Genomic DNA, 19,160 nt, shown 5'->3' with positions numbered 1-19,160 from the left:
CAAGTTTTGTGTGCTCCCCGCTTATAGATGTCTGTGGAACGAACACGTGACAAGTGACAGATGGTGACCGCGAGCGGAATAAAAGTCCCTAGAATTGTACGCCTGCGCTTACCATCGCGGCGCCGCGAGCAGATGCGCGCGCGTTCGCGCGCATGCGCGTCTGTCGTGTTTACGACCAACTTCGTGTCGCTACGTCACACGCGCGAAAGAGCGAAGAACCCGCGGCTGCCGAGGTCGACGACGACGATTTTTGTGTCAATCGTTAACGGATTCTTCCTTGCATCCTGTCTTGACGTTATCAGGATGTCGATCAGGCCGCTTTGGCCCGATTTGCGGCCACGAGCGACCGATCCTCTGTGGTTCAATGCCGATCGACCGTGCGACGACGAGACTGAAGTAGCCGCTCTCGAAGCGGAGCATCAGGCTTGGGTAAGTGTCCGCGAATATAATCGATAGCAAACAATCTGTAACCGTCTGTACGTCGTTCCCTCGCCTTTTTGCAGAGAGATCATGTGCGGGTGCAGGGCTACGAGCACATCCCGATCGGGAAGACAGTGAGCGACGTAAGTTAAGCTATAATCCTAACCTGACTTCAATGTAACCGACGTTTTTATTTGAATGTAACCGACGTTTTTTGCGTTTGTGTTACTTTTACGACTGTTTCGGTTGCACTTGTCGAGAATCAATTTTATCGCCTCTAATGTCGTTTAATCTAATGGACGTATTTCTTTCTCGTCTTAACATGTATGTAATTTGTTTTAGTAATATTGTGTTTTGATCATTTTGATCATTGAATTTGAGTTAAATTTAATACATTCCATATAATATTTATGGGAATAATAAGGGGCCTATTCTCTGTAATCTTTAATGATATCATTATGTATCATTGTGCAGCTATTATATGATACAAAAAATCTGCACAATGATGCATAACAACATTGTTAAAAGTTACAGAATAGGCCTCTAAATAGATGAAAGATAAATTAATAATGTACATTATAGCGCAAGAATGCTGTTGAGTTTCCTCCGTTGTTTATTTTTGATGTTTTTTATACGGACATATCATGGATATTATATATGTAGTAAGTAAACGTGAAAAAAACCAGTACTTTAAAATATAGACATCAATAGAAAAGCACAAGAATCAGTTCTTTCATTGATTCTTGAATCTTTTGTTTATGAATGACAATCAAGACTCACAGATTATCCTATATTGAAGACGGTCTATAGTTCTGTAAAAAACAAATTTCTCTTTAGAGTTGGAAAATTTTTAATTCTATAAATAAATCTCCTTTAGAGTTGAAGTTTTTAATAAATAAACTAGCAAAGAAGTTATATATATTGAAAGAATTATATTGATATTTATGTATAAATTGAAAGAAACTATTCAAATATATAGTGATAGAGTTTTTTATTAAAAAAGAAAAAGGAGAAAGGCATATAATTAAATTTTAACCATCATATCCTGATAAATTGCGCCATCAGGTGACTTTAACCTGTGCTATGATAGCTTATGTTCTTTACCATCAGTAGAAACTTCCATACTATTGTCAATATTGTTTTAATACAATTGAGATGTTGAATATTACAAACAAATTTTCAACTGTAATAATTAGAAATATTGCGTAGCATTATAACAAAGTTGTAAAAATTAAAACATTATACTTCAAACATTTCCAGGTTGGATGCATAATGATCTGTTGGATAAAAGAATTTAACATTGCATCTTTTTATTGGATAAAATATAATATTTTATGAAACTTGTTATTTTTATTTTTCAATCTTTTACATGCGCATCAAACATTTAAAGAAATATCAAATTGTGGAGCAAAGTGGATAATTCTAAGCCTATAGTTCTAATGATACAGGATATCTATACATACATTTGATGCATTCGACCTGGAAAACACTTAAACCGGAACTGAAATGTATTGATGATGCAGAATACATAATATTAATATACTGACTTTCTCGCGCGAATGAAAAATCTAGTTCAGAGGATCAGAGGGGGAGGAGGAGGAGGAGGAGGAGGAGGAGGGCGAGGGCGAAGAGGAAGACGAGTCGGACACCCACGAGGAAGAAGAGGAGGAGCTCGACGAGATTGACATGGAAGTCAGTTATTCCCATCCGCAGAGGTCCAGTCCGACAGATACGGTGACCGCTCCAGTATCCATTAGGATGGTCAACGCATCGAACTTGACTCGTTATTCCTAATATTTCAACGTGTCAAATGTACATTGATTAATTACTTAATCACTTAATTTCGCATAACTATACGTATAGCTATATAGCGACGTAATTGTCATGTGTGATCGTCCTGTAATTCTATCGTAAATTATTTATTAGAGTCATATTAGAGTCATGTCGATCGATAGCATAAATAAAGGCCTAGCGTTCTTTCCTCTTTACTCTCTCTTTCTTTCTTTCTTTCTTTATTCTTTCTTCGACGAGAGGGAAACGTCGCTTTTCTCTGAAATTCATATTTATCGTGACGAAGCTCGTCGATTCGTTCGACAAACGCATTCAGCATTCCGAAATCGAAACTCTCGCTCACTCGCTCTCTCGCGCTTAGGTTTAGGTCAAGAACCTGACGTGCGACTATAAGCCGACGTCGATTCTAAGTGGTGCAAATTCCATCGTGACGTTGGAAATTGCACGACCAGCGAATTCGACGTTCGCGGTAGACGTCCGGGGGCATCTCTCCGAGGCATCCTCTCTTCCAGGCCCAGGAAACGCTCGACGAAGTATTACCGCGGACAGTAATGTCTTCATTCCTTGTATACGTCGAGAGCCTCTCTCGAGAGGAGAGGAGCGATTCGCGGCTTCGTCCGGAGCGGTCGAACAAAAGCGCCTCTCCTTTTCCTTTTTCATCGCGGTCCTATCTTTCCTTCTCTTTCTTCGGAACGGGCCGGCAAAGTCGCCTCGTTCGCTCACTCTCTCTCTCTGTCTCTCTCTCTCTCTCTCTCTCTCTCTCTCTCTCTCTCTCTCTCTCTCTCTCTCTCTCTCTCTCTCTCTCTCTCTCTCTCTCTCTTCTCTTTCTGGCGAAGAGCTGTGGAACCGCGTCGTGCTCGACCGGGACACTCTCAGTACGCTCCCCGTGTACCCACCTATACTAGGTGTAAGTACACGCGAGAATGTATTATATATCTTTATACAAGGTGTCCAGAAATACGCGCTTAAAGGCACTGTAACGCGATAGCTTTTACAATCCGAGCAATAATTATTTTTTTTAATTACAAAGGTTTAAAGTATGGCTAATTATAATTGATAGTTAAACGATCGAATGGTGACTTTATCAACTGCTCGCGCATTTCGCGTTAAATAAGAGACACAATTATTCGTGCGATTTGCGGACTGTTTCAAATATATTGATGAACCCTTTGGTTGCTTAACTTTTCATCATTTTTTTGCGCTACGATACTTTTAAGTGTCGAACATCTCCGGACACCTTGTACATACGTTATTATTATATAGTTTCATATACATATTATATGCGTGGACAAATTTTTATGTAATATATATACATTCATTTTTATATACATATATATATATATGTACGTGCAATATATACGTATACACAACGCGTCAGCTCTCCCGGCGTGTAACTGAAGTAAAGCCAGGTTGGTGCCCCCGCTAGGGTGAACGAACGGGTACGCTCAGGCAAAAGCGAACCCGTGTGCCTCCTCCTCCACCGCCATCGCCACCTCCTTCTCCACTAGCAACAACGTCCTTCTCCTCCCCGTTAAACGGAGATCGTCACCGTGGAGCGGACTCTCGCAAGACGAGAAAAAATGCGAAAATTGTTCGCTCGCAATAAGAATTTCACATTCGCGCGGATCCACGACCTATCGATCATGCGTGCGTCATATATGCGTTTGCATATTAAATTATTGAGAGAGAAGTGCTATAGCGATATCGATCTACCTGTATTCGGCGTACTCGTGCCAACGCGCGATAAAGTCTCGCGCTGGTAATTCAAATAATTCAACATGATCGCATATCGCGCTATGATATGAATCCTTTCTATGAATCCTATATACGCGCAATCAAATTTGATTGCTCTGCACAGTTTGTTTATTATCGCATCTTTACGCTCGCATTGTCTCTCAGGTCGTGGAAAATCGTGCGCTCTTCGAAACACAGTAAATGAAATTTAAACTTATTTTTCAATTTTATTTGTACTTGTGAACAATTTAAAGCATTAATCGAATAATGAATGCAAAATATTTTGGACATACGTTATATTATTGCGCATTATTATAAATATTATTTTCTAAAACAGTTATATAAGTTATATATAAGTTATATGAATCATTTCTTTAAATATTATTTAAAATTTTCTTTAATGATTTTGTGTATCGATTTATGATATAACTTGAATGCTCTTTCTAAGGATTTAATTGGTATAAGATTATATGGATATATATACGATTCTAAACAAGATCGAATTTCGAATTCTTGTTTAGCGTATGATAGTACATACTATATATTTTTTTTACACAATCGTAGATTTTGTTTAGAATTAAGAGCGATGAAATAATCGTGAAGACCGACATTTTCCAATTACACGCGAGAATATCGTAGTCTTGTTTATGTCAAAATTGTTCTTTCGTTTATACGATATCGATTTTTAATAATTTCGAGGAATTATATAATATCCATGATATGATAATGGTTGCAAACGTAAATCGTTTTAATTGAACATTTTTCAATTTTTTATATAACATTATGACTAATGATACTATTGAAGTAGTTACATTATGAATCAAGAAAATAGGTAACAAACTTTTTGTTTTGTTTTAACAATTAAATTTCAATAAAAAAGCTTACAAATACATTTATATGTAAGTATTTGAAAATCAAAATCTAGACTGGTTTGTATTTATAACAAGGTGTACGAAACAGTATAGTATATAACATTTTATTTGAATATGTTTAGATTTTTTTATATATACATTTCGAAATTACTTATTTGAATGAAAAATTTTTACATTTTTTAATTGTAAAAAGACAAAAAGTTTGTAACTAATTTTCTTATGCATTTAAGTTTAAGCAATATTAAATAACTTAAGAAATATTTAATATTGCTAAATTTATTTCATTATTCATAGTTAAGAATTTAAGTAAAACCTATTTTTATATATTGCTTTTAGAATCAAAGAAACATACTGTAATCATATTTAATCAAATATCTTTATCTGTCGCAAATGAAATTTACCTTCGAAAAGATATATAGAGAACCGTGGATTTATTTTAATTAAGCAGGGATTAAAATATTCTACAATTTGCTTCGAATGATATTACAAAGATATATCTTTTCAAAGACATATATATAACACACACAGTTATATATGCACAAAGAATAAGCACGCTTTCATTTGGCACTCAGAATACGCGCATAAATTCCGGGATTTATGAATCACAAGTTTGGTGTGGCTCGTAATACCGTCTGGATTTACGAATTAATACCGGTCAAATTAGATCTATAAATCTTGGCGTTTAGACAGCGCCAATATTGTTCGCGCGGATTATCTGACAAAAAGAAAATACATCTTCGCCTGTAAATTACGATGTGCAGTCTTTATCGCTTTTGAATAGATTTTTTTCTTGTATCACGTATTACTCTTTTCGTGTATATAATCTTTATATATACACAGGAAACAATAGAGAATTTTATTGCATTGTTTCTTCGATTTGCGCAAAGATATATTTATTGATATCTTTTCGATGAGACTTAAAAAATATATTTTATATATCAAAATAATATGAATAAAAATCTATATATTAAAATTTATGATTTATGAAACAACCGATAGACAAATCATAAATAATTAAAAGTTTTGCCAATATACACCTACACAAAAAAGTATTTAATTATAAATATACGAAAATATTTCGGGATACTCTTCATCAACAGTGAGATCTTTGACGAAAATCATCTAATGATAATAATAATAATCAACGATCATTTAGAGATGATTCTATAAGTACTGATCTAATAACAGTCGACAATAATAAATATATGATGTACTAATCTAAACGGCTCTATAGTGTTTGTTTATCAACCGAAGTTGATTGATTCTCTCGCCTACGAGCGAGATATATCTGATCGAAAATTTTGTTAGTTTAATCTCATTATTTGGTATTCTCTCTCTCACGGAAGAGGAGAGAGAATTTCGACGATTGCTACGTGATTTACATTTGCGCTAATATTAACTTGACCTAGATTGATCCAAATTTTTATTCAAGGTCTTAAGCGATACGTTTCCTTGTTTTCTCGAGTTTTTCCAGCGAAAAACTGCGCAATGTACAGAAAACATTAAACTAAAAAATTATATTTCATACATAATTTTCGATGAAATATTCGATACATAATTAATGCCGGAACGATAATTATATAATCAATAGATTTTATAAAAAGCATCTCACAATCTACCGCGGTATCATTTTGTGAATGACAGCGTAGTCATTAATTATTATTAAGCTATTCGAAATTGTCCTATTTATCGCTTGTCTTAATTATATACTCAGTTTTAGGAAATTTCATTCATTTGCTTGCTTCAAAAGTTAAGAACATATTACAAAATTGAAATTTTTTAACGTGCATTATATTTATATATAAATATACATTTATATAATATATTATACATTTATATAATTGCATAAAAACAATCAATTTGATATCTCAAATAATCTTTCGATGTAAGAATGATGAAAATAATTGCGTTTATACAGCGGGATCGTTCTTTTACATGCTGAAGTTCGATGATGTTGATTTATCGCGTCACGTGGAAATCAATCTCCACGGATTGATTTCTCTTTCTTTCTCTCACAGAATAGCGATTACGCCAGCCTTCGAGGGAACAGGCCTCTCTCGGCTGCTAATGCTGAGTTAAGCGCCCTAACCTGCCTCAAAAGATGCTGTGCGACGAAGAGATAATAAATCCTGGTTAGCTCTCGCGACAACAACGCGGGGACAATCGCTCGCCGAAGGGACAAGAAACCATTTGCGACCGAGGCCAAGAAACTCCGAGAATAATAAATTGCGTTTATTAAGAGCTCTGACTCTGATATCTCATGAAAAACATATACGTGATGTTTCGTGATAGGCGCATTTATATATATATATTATACTAGAATAATACAAGCGCGCGTGCCATTCTTCGATTTTAGAATAGTTTAAAAAAAATATTTTTAAGAATATTAAAAAAAAAATAGTATAAAGTTTGCTTAAACTCTGTTTTAAATAATATGTCATAATTCTTTAAATAGAGAGTTTTAAATAGAGAGAATGTTATAGTACTTTAAAATCGATTAATATTTTTTCACAGAAATCAGCTGATTAAAGTTAATTTGCTAATTAAATTTTAAAATAATAACATGGTAAAAAATTAAAATAGTATAATATGTTGTGAATAATATATTATAATATCTTATTCTTGATCAATCAATATTATTTGACAGAAATCAGCTGATAACTGTCAAAAATATTAATCGGATTAGAAGAATTATGACATATTATTTAAAACATATTATTATTTTATTTTTTATAACATATTATTTAAAAATTGTATTAGTTAATTAACGTTTTATTAATATTTTTTGACAAAAATCAGCTGATTAATTAATTTGCTAATTAAATTTTAAAATAAAAATATGTTATAAAAAATTAATAATAATGTTATAAATAATGTGTTATAATACTTTTAATTAATAATATTTTTTGACAGAAATCAGCTTACTGTCAAAAAATATTAATCGAGTTTAAAGTATTATAATATTCTCTCTATTTAAAACTCTCTATTTAAAGAATTATGACATATTATTTAAAACATATTATTTTAATTTTTATAACATATTATTATTTTAAAAATTAATTAGCAAATGAACTCTTTTATCAGCTAATTTCTGACAAAAAATATTCATAAGGTTTTAATTTGTTAATTAAATTTTAAAATAAAAATATGTTATACAAATTAAAATAATGTTTTAAATTTAAAATAATATGTTATAATTTTTTAAACTCGATTAATATTTTTGACAGTTATCAGCTGATTTCTATCAAAAAATATTAATCGCAGATACGGCATTATAACATTATAACATATTATTTACAACAAGCTGATTTCTGTCAAAAAATATTATTAGTTTAAAGTATTATAACATATTATTTATAACATTATTATTTTAATTTTTATAACATTATTTCAAAATTTAATTAGCAAATTAACGCTTTAATCAGCTGATGTATGTCAAAAGATATTAATAAAGCGTTAATTTGGTAATTAAATTTTGAAATAATAATATGTTATAAAATGTAAAATAGTAAAATGTTGTAAATAATATGTTATAATGACTTATCTGCATATGTTATATGACTTATCTCTTGTGTTGTCATTGGAGTTTATTTGCTAATTAATTTTTAAAATAATATGTTATAAAAATTAAAATAATATGTTTAATGAAAATACACAACAACAGTACCGGTGCCTTGCCAGTTACGGGACGCGCAACATGCCAAGGTCCGAGTTGCCCGGACCGCCGAGCCGAGCCGAGCCGAGCCGAGCCGACCCGAGCCGAGCTCCGAGCTCGCACGTACGCCGTACGCCGCGACCGCCGCCATTACGACTTTGCAACCTTGGCGTGCTGCGCGTCCCACAACTGGCACAAACCTGTTCTGTTTGCTAGGTGCATTTTCGGTTATTCACGATCAACGTTTGCACGCTCATCGCCGGTCCGCGACAGTACAAGTGTGGGTTTAGTGGTTTTGCGTGCTTAATTATCGTACAAAGTCGTATTGCGTCGCGAAATCGCGTACCGACATCGTGATCACGGTCGAGTCGATTACACTAACGAGTCTACTATGTGTGTACACGGGCGGATCGAATTACCGTTTTACTTTCGACGCGAATTTCCGGAGTTTTTCGGCGTTATCGATCCGCGATTTCTACGTCGTTGAATTGTGATATATAAAACATAGTGAAATGTAGTGTCCATTTCTTGGAATATCGGCGACTCCTGAGTGCGTCGTGAAGTTGTCGCCGCATCATCGTCGTTCGATGAGGCCTTCCGACAAGTGGGCCTTGAAAAAAGCGGCGACGCGAAAACAGAGCATCGGTTTTATTCGCGCGCGAATAAGCTCTCGCGATTCTCGCGTTTTACCGAAACGCGTCGAAAATGTTATAGCTAAAACCCGGGCGTCGCCGCTCGTCGCGAACGAAAAAAGTAACGCGAGTGCAAGTTTCGAAGCTTCTACGAGGAGGAGGCCCGGGGAGGCATCGGGCAACGGCGGAGCAACGATAGGGTAAATGTAATTTATAATTTATTTAACTTTTTATTCTCCAGATCGAGAATTAAAAATGAGTTTTCCGCGATAGAAATAAATGATTCCCTCTGATTATGGCTGATTAAAAAAAAAAGGAGAATTTCTCCGGCAAATTAATAATACAGAAATTAAAATGGATAACAAGGTAGGCGAGGTCGTTATCTCGATGATGCGATTGCTGTGGAGAGAAGATATCGCGGAAGATGGAAGAAAGTTGGAGTAAGAGAGAGGAAGAAACAGAACATAACGAGAAGGGAGGAAGAAGGTTGCTGAAATAGAGAAAGAGAGAGAGAAGGAAAGTTGTAGGACAGAGGGGGAAGAGGAAGGGAACGAAAAGGCGTGTGTATAGCGAAGGAGGAGAAAAGAATGGGAAGAATCGATCTCTCGTACGTCATAAGAATGAAGAAGGATGCTGCACCTCGGACAAGCAAAAGAGAAAAATAGCATATGCGAGAATCGATTCTGCATCGTAATAAGAGAAAGAGAGAGGGAGAAAGGGAGAGAAAGAGATGGAGAGGTCATGCGAGATGATCGGAAAGTGCGTAAAGCAAATTGGATAACCGAGAGAGGATTTAAGTCAGGCGAGGAACTAGCTGCGCCGAAGGCTTGTAACAATGTTGCTGATTTCGATGAGACAGCCAGCGCGGCGGTTACGTAAGTCCGAGTTGAAGAAAGTAGGAAAAAGTAGACGAGCCGCGCGAGTGAAAAGGGAAAAACACAAACCGGTAAGCCTGAAAGAGAGGAGATAGAGAGAGAAAGAAAGATAAAGATCGAAAGAGAGAGGAAGAGATCGAAACGCAGCATTCAATAATGAATTCAGATGGGAAGATATCGGAGATCTTGTATCTTTTGTTAATTATTTTATATATTTTGGATAATGATTCTGTGTGCATTTAAATACATTTTATTATTATTATCATTGTAATTAATTTGCTGAAAACGATCCACGTTCTATTAATATATTCTCTCGATGAAAATATTCAAATTAATTAATATTCTTACATGTCAACGATAAAGAAATTGAAAATAGTTGTTTCCTTCTATTTTATTTTATTAATTTTATTATTTATTCATTATTTATTAAAGCGATAGAAAAATATATGCCTATATCTAAGTATGATATCGTGTCAAGATAAACTCGATAGCACGTTTACAATATTGTGTATTCTAATGCAATTTGTGTGTTCTAATTTTTTGTTGCAGAAATATATTTTTTTCTCGATCATTATTGCGTGCATGAAACTGAAAAAAGCACGAGAGAAGAGAGAAATGGAGACAAACGCTCGCCTCCTGACGGTGCGACGACGACTGACGCGAGTCGCCGCGCGAGGCGTACGAGAAACGAGAGCGGACCGGCGACGGAGAGCGCCGATTGGCTGGCGTGCGCGCGACAAGGATGACGCGAGCAGGAAGAGGAGCGAGAAGTTGGCGCACTTCGGGGAGTACTCCGGCCGTTCAGTCGGACGCGCGATTACAGTCACGCGAGACGCCGCGTACGTACGGACTCTTCTCTCTCTCACTCTCTCTCCTCGTCGGGAACCGGGTATCTCGAGGGAGTGATCGACGACTTTCGTATATACACGTGCCGGCGACGCGGAGAAACGTCAACGGTGAAAACGGAGTCGCGGAAAACGAGAGACGAACCGGCGAGAAGGAACGTTAGACCGGCCAACGGCGTGAAGTTGCCGGTCGCTTCATCTTCCGCGATCGCGAACCCACGCGAGTGTCGCGCGCGGCCCTTCACCTTCCTCGCCTTCCTCGTCGGTGACCGCGGATCGCGAAGTCGCGTCTTTCGCTCGTTTTTCCCTCCCGCGCGAGGAGATAAGGAAGGCGAGAAGTAAGGAAGTGTGTGGGTGCGTTTGTCAGGTGGTGACTTGAAGTGAGTTGCGACAGTGGAAGGGGAGAGACGGCGTCCATCTCGCGACTGCCCCGGCGTTATCTTCATCATCATCGACACGGCATCGTTTTCCCGGAAGCAACGGAGGATTCAGATGTCACGGGTACGTCGTCGAACGGTGAGTCGAAACTCAGTGTGTTTTCTTTAATATGTATATAAATATAGGCGAGATGTGTACTGGACGCGAGTCGCCCAATTGCACGCCATTTCTTGGCGTAATCTCTCTCCGTTTTTTTTCTTTTTCTCTCTCTCTCTCTCGCGTGCGACGAGAATAGTGGATAGTATTACCACGGGAGAGCTGGATCGCGCAGGTGGCGCGGCGAGGGGGGAAGGAGGAAGACGGTATTAGGTTTCTCGCCTCTTACTTACGGGTTTTTTCACGGTTTTAACTGAAAAAAAAAAAAAAAGAGAGAATTGAACGGAGACAAGTTGAAAAGCCGCGAGGCGATCGTCGTCGTACTTTTTGGCGAAACCGGTGAAATCGGGGCGGAGAGGGGAGATCGTTGACCCTCCGCGCGAATCCGGATCGACGTAAAACGTCGAAAGTTTTTTGGCCGAAAGTCGCGGGGGAAAAAAAAGCAAGCGCCGCCGACCCGATTTTTCGCTCGAGAGCGAGTCGTTCTCTTTTGTGCTACGATAAATTTTCGATCTTAATCGCTCCTCGCGAAATATATTTATTATCTCTCCGGGTTTTGCTCGCGTGTCGGCGAACCGATTATTCGAAGCTCTTACCGTACATTTCAATTCTCTGACATAATTATATAGGAGTCTAGAGATTTTATCAGCCGAACACGAATGTATAATGTATACATCTAATCGATAATCCGATATACGAGATATAAAATTCTAAATAACTGGAAAGATACATCCTTTTTTTCCAGGCTGCATTAAATTTATAGCGGCATAAATGTGAAACTTGTATATCCGATATTTCTCACTTGTTTCGATATATTCCTGATGTATCTTCGAGTTTTCCTTTATCGCTCACGTTCTCGGAAATCTATCTAGTGACTCGTTCGAGAGCGATATCGTTATAGATTTTCGTGATTTATTAAGATTTTCTCTTTCACATTCGCATATGATTTACAGTGATTCGCTTTATTTAACGTCGTCGGCGAAGTTTTAATCGTTCGAGCGTGAATTTATCGCAGGGCGCGGAGAAAGTGATAGAGTCGAAATTAAAGCCGATTCCGCGAGTCCATCGCCGCGAGCTCGCATGGCTGAGTGCTCTAAATGCACAGAAATGTCCGCGTATTTATGGAGCACCGCGGAAATCATAACTTGGAAGACACGTGTGCATCGCACGCGCCTATCACGGAGAAAGTAGTCTCATCCTGTATCGTATATATACATATAAATTGGTAAATCGTATTATAGTTACGCGTCTCGCGAAATAAATAATGCGATCACTAGCCTCTCGCTACGTTTCATCAAATTCGCATCGGATGGATTTTACTATACGTGATTGTTTTCTCTCCGCGCGTTAATTATTTTATTTAAAAAAAAATTAAATTTGTGTGTTTAGAAATATTTTTTCAATCTTCTATCTTAATAAAGAATTCTGCTTATCTCTCTCCTTAAGAAAAATTAATTTCCAATACTAATTGTAAGTCGATTTTATAATGATTATAAATAAGGGAGAAAGGCTGATATATTATGAGAATTTTCATTAAAAAAAAAATTAAACTTATTTGGAAAACTTTCCTTAATATTTTATTTTAATAAAGTTTTGCTTATTTCTTTAAGAAAAATTAATTTCGTATACTAAGTCAATTTTACAATGATTATAAATAAAAGAAAGAGGATGATATGTTATGAGAATTTTTATTTAAACAGAAAATTTATGTTTGGAGAAACTTACTCAATCTTCTATTTTAATAAAAAATTTTGCGTGTATAAGTTAGTTGCAAAATTGACTTAGTATTGGGAATTTTTATTTTTCTTAAGGCTAAGCAAGTTTTTTATCGAGATAGAAGATTGAGAAAGATTTTCGAAACAAATTTGATTTGTTTTAAATAACAATTCTCATAATTCGCAATTCTCTTGTCACTCTCTTGATGCTGCCCATTGTCGAATAATATTTTAAAATATCATAGCAAGATATCAAATATATTTATATCACGATTCATATTATTTATAATGAGTGAGTTTATAACACGAAGGATTTATATGTATTGTGTATTGTGACATAAAATATCTGCAATTGAAAACAAATTTTAGCGAACTGATGTGTGATACACACATACAAACGTAAAAAAATAAAAGTACATAAAATTTTATTTCCTTTCTCGAGGCAATGGGGAATTGCGGTCTTTTATATCAATATTAAAGTCTATATCTCTTGGTAAAAATATATGTATGACGTGAGACGTAAAATTTCGGCGATAAGAACGAAAAATACGTTGACATCTTATCATTCAACTGACGTTACGACATCGGCTGCTTCTTTTCTCATCCGCGTCATATTTTCGTTCTTCCTTTTTTCCCTCCCTTTTCACAAAGACATTGAATGAAAATAACGCGACGAAATAAACATTCTCTCGCGTTTTGCGAGCGTTCTACGAGAGAGAAAGAAAGGGAGAAAGTGAATGAGAGAGAAAGAGAGGGACAGAAGAGAGGCAAAGATCTACTTTGAGAAAAAAAGGAGAGGAGGCGAGGCGAGCGCGCGAAATTTTTCCACCGATGCCGGGGATGAAAGGCGCCGCCGATTATTACAGGGAGGATTATCGCGCCCATTGTGTGTCGGGGCCCAGGTTCGCGATAGAGAGCGAGCAAGTGGGTAATGCTGTACTCGCTGTTTGCGCCGGCCCTGCGGGGTCTCTGACCGACCGCCCGTCCGCGCCTCTCAACTCGACTCCGCTTGTCGTCCACGTTGCCGCGGTCTACCTATGGCTCAAGTCAGGTCTGAGACTCTCTGTCTCTCTCCTGTCCTCTCTCGTTTTCGACTTTCCACACGCGAACCTATATACGTGTTCATTTAGAAAAAAAAAAAAAAAAAACAATGATTATAACGAACTAGAGCCCACTCAGACTTATAAGCAATATTTTTTCTGCTGACACAGTATAAATCTTATTTTTTTTATTACACGAATGATATCATGTTACATACATAATGTAATATGTGTGTCACGATGTAAAAATGTATGATAATTTTAGAGAAGATGACATTATATCATATATGCTATGTCATATTGATATAATATTTTTATCATGATTGATTTATCGACTATTACTTATTGCCATTTATTATTATTAAATTAGATAGCTAAGAGCAAGATTATTATATTGTGTATTGCTCTATTTTACAATTAATATCCCGTGCGTAGGCATTTTTACGAACTAATATCCCGTAATACTTTCTTTCTGCCGGACTTATGCAACGGAGTTGCATCTGCCCCGATTAATGGAATTGCAAACGTGTTTTCTAAATGCATGCACGCCCATGCTTTTTTTTTTTGAAGAATAGAAAATATGTTCCTTTCATCGTGATGAAATCTCGGAAGGATCTTCCGAGGATAAATTGTTAAGCATAAGCTGCACGAGCCGAGCACGAAATGAAATTTTTAAATGCAGTGAGCCACTTTTATCGAAACTTTCTCTCGGAAATTCTTGGTACTCGATATTTAATTCCAGAGTCTTTCAGAGATATTATTTTTACATATTTATATATTTATGGACGGATTGGATGTAGATGGACATTATATGATAATGTCCATTATACTTGTCCTCAATGTATAAAAAAAATGTAGAGACAAAGAGATGCATTTGTGTATTATTATAATATTTTATTATATACATAGAATATATTTCACGTAACTGTGTGTGCACTGAAAAAAAAGATTATTTAATTCAACTAATATTTAGTTGAATACGTTCAAATAAATCATTTATTTGAAAGTAAATAATATTGATTTGATATGACAAATATTTATTTGATATAAGAAAATCCTTTTCAAAGCAAATAAATATTTATTTGTTTCAAATAAATGATTTATTTGAACGTATTCAACTAAATATTAGTTGAATTAAATAATCTTTTTTTTCAGTGTGGCTAGTTTTTTTTTTTGAAATTACAAAGAAAAGAAAACATTCATAAGATTTAAATAGTTATAAATTATAAAATTATTGTAAAATTATTACAAATATTAGCTACTGTGTACCAAAATTAAATGTTTTAATATTTTAGATGAAAAAGATATTTTAAGTTTTTTTATACACATATATAAATTTGTAAAAAATGATAGTTTTTAATGCAATTAATACACATTTACGCATATTATCTTACACACATTATGTAATATATACTTTTATTCATATATTTTTAAAAATATTTCTTCAATTGAAATAGAGAGTATTTTTCGATTCTCGCGCGTATATATAGATCCTGCGTATAACACGATACCGTTTTACGTTGACCAGTTACAAGCCACGCAATCTTTTTTAATTAAATAGATTGATAGTAACAAAGCATTTCATTGATTTACGAAGCACATTAGTTGGTTGTATCTTTACAACGCGGAATCGTTAGTAACAGTAGCGAAGCTATTTATTCCGCGTGTCGGGAGGCAGTCTCTCGTGCACCCTGCAATTTTAGAAAATTAGCAATTAGCGTGAGCGCGTTGTGTTCCGCGACTCATACATACACGTAACTCCGACTAGACTAGCTTTTGCATAAACCGACTCGACCTTTTTGCATAAACAATCGGCACCGATAGGACGCGTATCCATGCACATCGTCACCGGGACACACGACAAGTTGACTACGTGAGCGGGCTTTTCTACTTCTTGTCTGATAATTCGCGCTACCTATACTACTAGTCGACCTGCAACCTACGACTGACGATCGTGTAGGTGGAAACGATGGGCGTGGGTTAACTTTCCCGATATAAGAGCGTCCTGACCGAGAAAACTCGAGAGATCTAACTTCCTCCATTGCAGATTTAATCCTTTAGCACTGAGATAGAATATAAATGTTGTCTTCGAAGTTTCCTATAAATTTAGGATTTCAAATCATTTAACGTCACACAATTACTCTATTATTTAATATAATTTATCATGTTCTATTATATATCCGATACGAAAAGATCGGATAAATTCATAAAGTCAATAAAAATAATGTATTAATAAATAAACAAAATAGACGTGTAGAATATAAATGTTGTCTTCGAGGTTTCCTATAAATTTAGGATTTCAAATCATTTAACGTCACACAATTACTCTATTATTTAATATAATTTATCATGTTCTGTTATATATCCGATACGAAAAGATCGGATAAATTCATAAAGTCAATAAAAATAATTTGTTAATAAATAAACAAAATAGACGTGTACGCACAAAAGAAGGGATATCAATATAATATAATTTTCATATAAGAGAAACGAAAATATTTTTTTTGACAGATATGAATTTAATAATTTGCAGGATTAAAGATTGAGCTCATTTTTTAAAAATATATTTGACAATCATTTTGTATATCTCGATGAATAATCGCGCGAGAACCAACGCGATGATTACTCGTAGGATGAAAAGCGACCGCGCGAAATTCTCGAATTGTGCGAATTTTCTCAATGCGAGCAAAAAGCGAACCTTACGGACACCCGGTATTTTGCGGTGTAACGCGCGCACGTGCACCGCGACGTGTATGTACGTGAACGAACGCACACGACGTCGTAGCCAGTGAACCGAGCATTATAGTGCCCTGCAAGAAGAAACGCGCCGAGCTTGGTGCATTGACCGCGGTTGACCACACGTCATCGAATGAGTGACGTCACGCGGGTTTTACTGCACGAAAGCTACGTCACAGTCGGATGCATTTTTCGCGGAGACGTCTTTGAAAATCTTGATTTTTTTTAAGCGTGAATTTTTTCTGCCCCTTGTATTCTACTCTGTGTGACGCTTAATCCTTAACTATGTATAATATCTGATGACGGTTTTTTTGTGAATTTCACAAGCTTTCTTCAAGTATAAATTTTGCCTCTATCTTTTGATAGCTTTCAATTTTTTTCCAAAATTTTATATCATTGCATTAGTAATTATATAATTTTTATTAGGCATCATAAAAATAAATTTTTGTCAATTTTTCTAAAATATCAATGCTTCAAATAAAATGATCGAAAAAATCTTCAATTCACATATATTAAATATCTTTTTGTTTTTTAAATAATATAATTCTGCTATAATATAATTAAAAGAGAATAAATAAGAAGGGCTATTCTAAATGCAATACAAGTCTTTTTTAATCTTATAATTGTGCAAAATTAAAGGTGCTTAAAAATAGAGACATATTATTAGGACAAGTATCGAATTAATATCACGAGTGGACGAAAATGATGAGAGGGGGGAGGAGATAATATCAGACAAAACGTGTGACCTACGACTAAACGTCGGGATTGAATCCTCTTTTTTCCCTGACTGTGTAACCTCCGATTTATCACTGGTCGACCGCGGGCTATGCGCGAAACAGGAATAGATAACGAACGGGCGTAGGTGGGCCCCTGAGATTTTCCTAGTAGACGAGTAAGCCGCCCGGTGTGTAACCTGCACGAGAGATCATATAATAGCGCGGTTATACATAGAGCTCTTTCGTAGTGTGGTGTGGTGCCCGGCTGTATCTAACTATCTTACCTATCTACCTTCGCGAGAGCGCGAGAGTTCCCTCGGACGAATAAATCAAGTCGCTGGTCCGCGAAGAGCTGAATGCGCTCCAGGTACCCTGAGAACGGATCAATTTTCTTTCGTAAAATACATAGTTTTATTTTTTTATGCGCTGAGAGAATTTTCTCTTAAAATTTACCCTGAAAATCATGGTAATCGTGGGACAATATGGTATGAAAGAATTTTATGAGAATTTTTCTGATTAATATTTATCACAATAAAAATAATAATATCTATATCACAATAAAATATAAAACATGTCTGATTAATTTTATTAAACTGCATAGTAAAATTAATCAAACATATTTTATATTTTATTGTAATAGATATTATTATTTTTATTGTGATGAATATTAATCATCATAGAAATTCTCATAAAATTCTTTCCATACCATATTGTCTCACGATTATCATGATTTTCAGGGTAAATTCTAAGAGAAAATTCATGCCGTTCAATATTCAGATATGTGTAGGATGTACCTGCATTTTTTAATCATTAAATTCGGGGATTAATGTTAAACGATTTTACTTCTATTTAATCGGAATTTATCGCGAGATAATTATTGTGTCTTCGTATATATGTATCTACGTATATATCGTTTGGATATTTATCATGGATGTCAGATCGCGCGAGGATTACTCATAATTATTACTATCGAGGAGCTGTGTCCGAATCGCGCTTCGATCGGGAACGCCTAGCGGATTAAAAGCTGCTCGCGAATAGCACGTCAGGGTTCGGAGAGAGATGCGGGGTTCCCTTTTATAAACGATTGCATCGACCGGCGTGTAAGGAGCAAGCGGAGCTACGAGAAAGTATCCGGCAACTTTCTCCGGTGAGTTTAGTTTGCACCACGGGTCACCAGGCACGGACATTAAGAGCGAATGCTCGCTCGCTCGCCTCGCCTCGCGATGCAAGCACGAGAGAATGCAGATACCGACCAGTGTTGTTGTTGTGCCGCGGGGGAAATTCAAAGTTTCCCTTCCCCCTTCCTCCGACTTCCTTATTTTTCCCTACACGCCCTACTACGACGGTCTCTTAACCCTTTCGCGCTTAACGAGATATGCGTCCCGCGAGAAAAATAAACCGACAGACATTTAATAAAGCGTTCTCAAGTACGGTATCCATGAAAATTTTAACGGGAAAGGGATAAGTGACAATTATATATAAATAAAACAGTACAAATCAAAGTTATAATTTGTTTGAAAAATTGATCGAAACTAGGCACTAATATTATAAGTTTATTATTGTTTCGTAACGATTTTGCGATATTTATTAAATTA

The 19,160-nt window shown here is 35.8% G+C and overlaps 2 protein-coding genes across 9 annotated transcripts in view; both read left to right on the top strand.

Annotated features, from left to right (window-relative positions):
* Positions 1–153: 153 nt before the first annotated feature.
* Positions 154–4,867, top strand: LOC145942773 (uncharacterized). Its single transcript, XM_083049791.1, has 3 exons — positions 154–429; positions 504–563; positions 1,993–4,867. The coding sequence occupies exons 1-3, from the start codon at positions 304–306 to the stop codon at positions 2,212–2,214; spliced, it is 408 nt and encodes a 135-aa protein (XP_082905917.1). The 5' UTR covers positions 154–303; the 3' UTR covers positions 2,215–4,867.
* Positions 4,868–8,315: 3,448 nt separating this feature from the next.
* Positions 8,316–19,160, top strand: part of Eip74ef (Ecdysone-induced protein E74) — a 190,583-nt gene continuing 179,738 nt past the window's right edge. For 2 of the 8 annotated variants that reach the window (XM_083050036.1, XM_083050037.1), the window contains exons 1-2: positions 8,321–9,304; positions 10,529–11,340. The gene's annotated coding sequence lies outside the window, so the exon portion shown is untranslated. Of the gene's footprint in view, positions 9,305–10,528; positions 11,341–19,160 lie in introns of all 8 variants that reach the window. The other 6 variants (XM_083050038.1, XM_083050035.1, XM_083050042.1 and 3 more) reach the window with 5 other exon arrangements.

The sequence above is a fragment of the Prenolepis imparis genome, unplaced genomic scaffold, assembly GCF_030444845.1.
Source record: "Prenolepis imparis isolate NDT839.2.m4 unplaced genomic scaffold, iyPreImpa1.0 SCAF_11, whole genome shotgun sequence".
NCBI lineage: Eukaryota > Metazoa > Arthropoda > Insecta > Hymenoptera > Formicidae > Prenolepis > Prenolepis imparis.
This window is presented reverse-complemented; position numbering and strand designations above follow the sequence as displayed.

Coding starts and splice junctions, on each gene's coding strand:
- LOC145942773 (XM_083049791.1), top strand. CDS start 304: ATGTCGATCAGGCCGCTTTGGCCCGATTTGCGGCCACGAGCGACCGAT. Junction 430..503: donor AAGCGGAGCATCAGGCTTGG/GTAAGTGTCCGC, acceptor GCCTTTTTGCAG/AGAGATCATGTGCGGGTGCA. Junction 564..1,992: donor TCGGGAAGACAGTGAGCGAC/GTAAGTTAAGCT, acceptor TGAAAAATCTAG/TTCAGAGGATCAGAGGGGGA.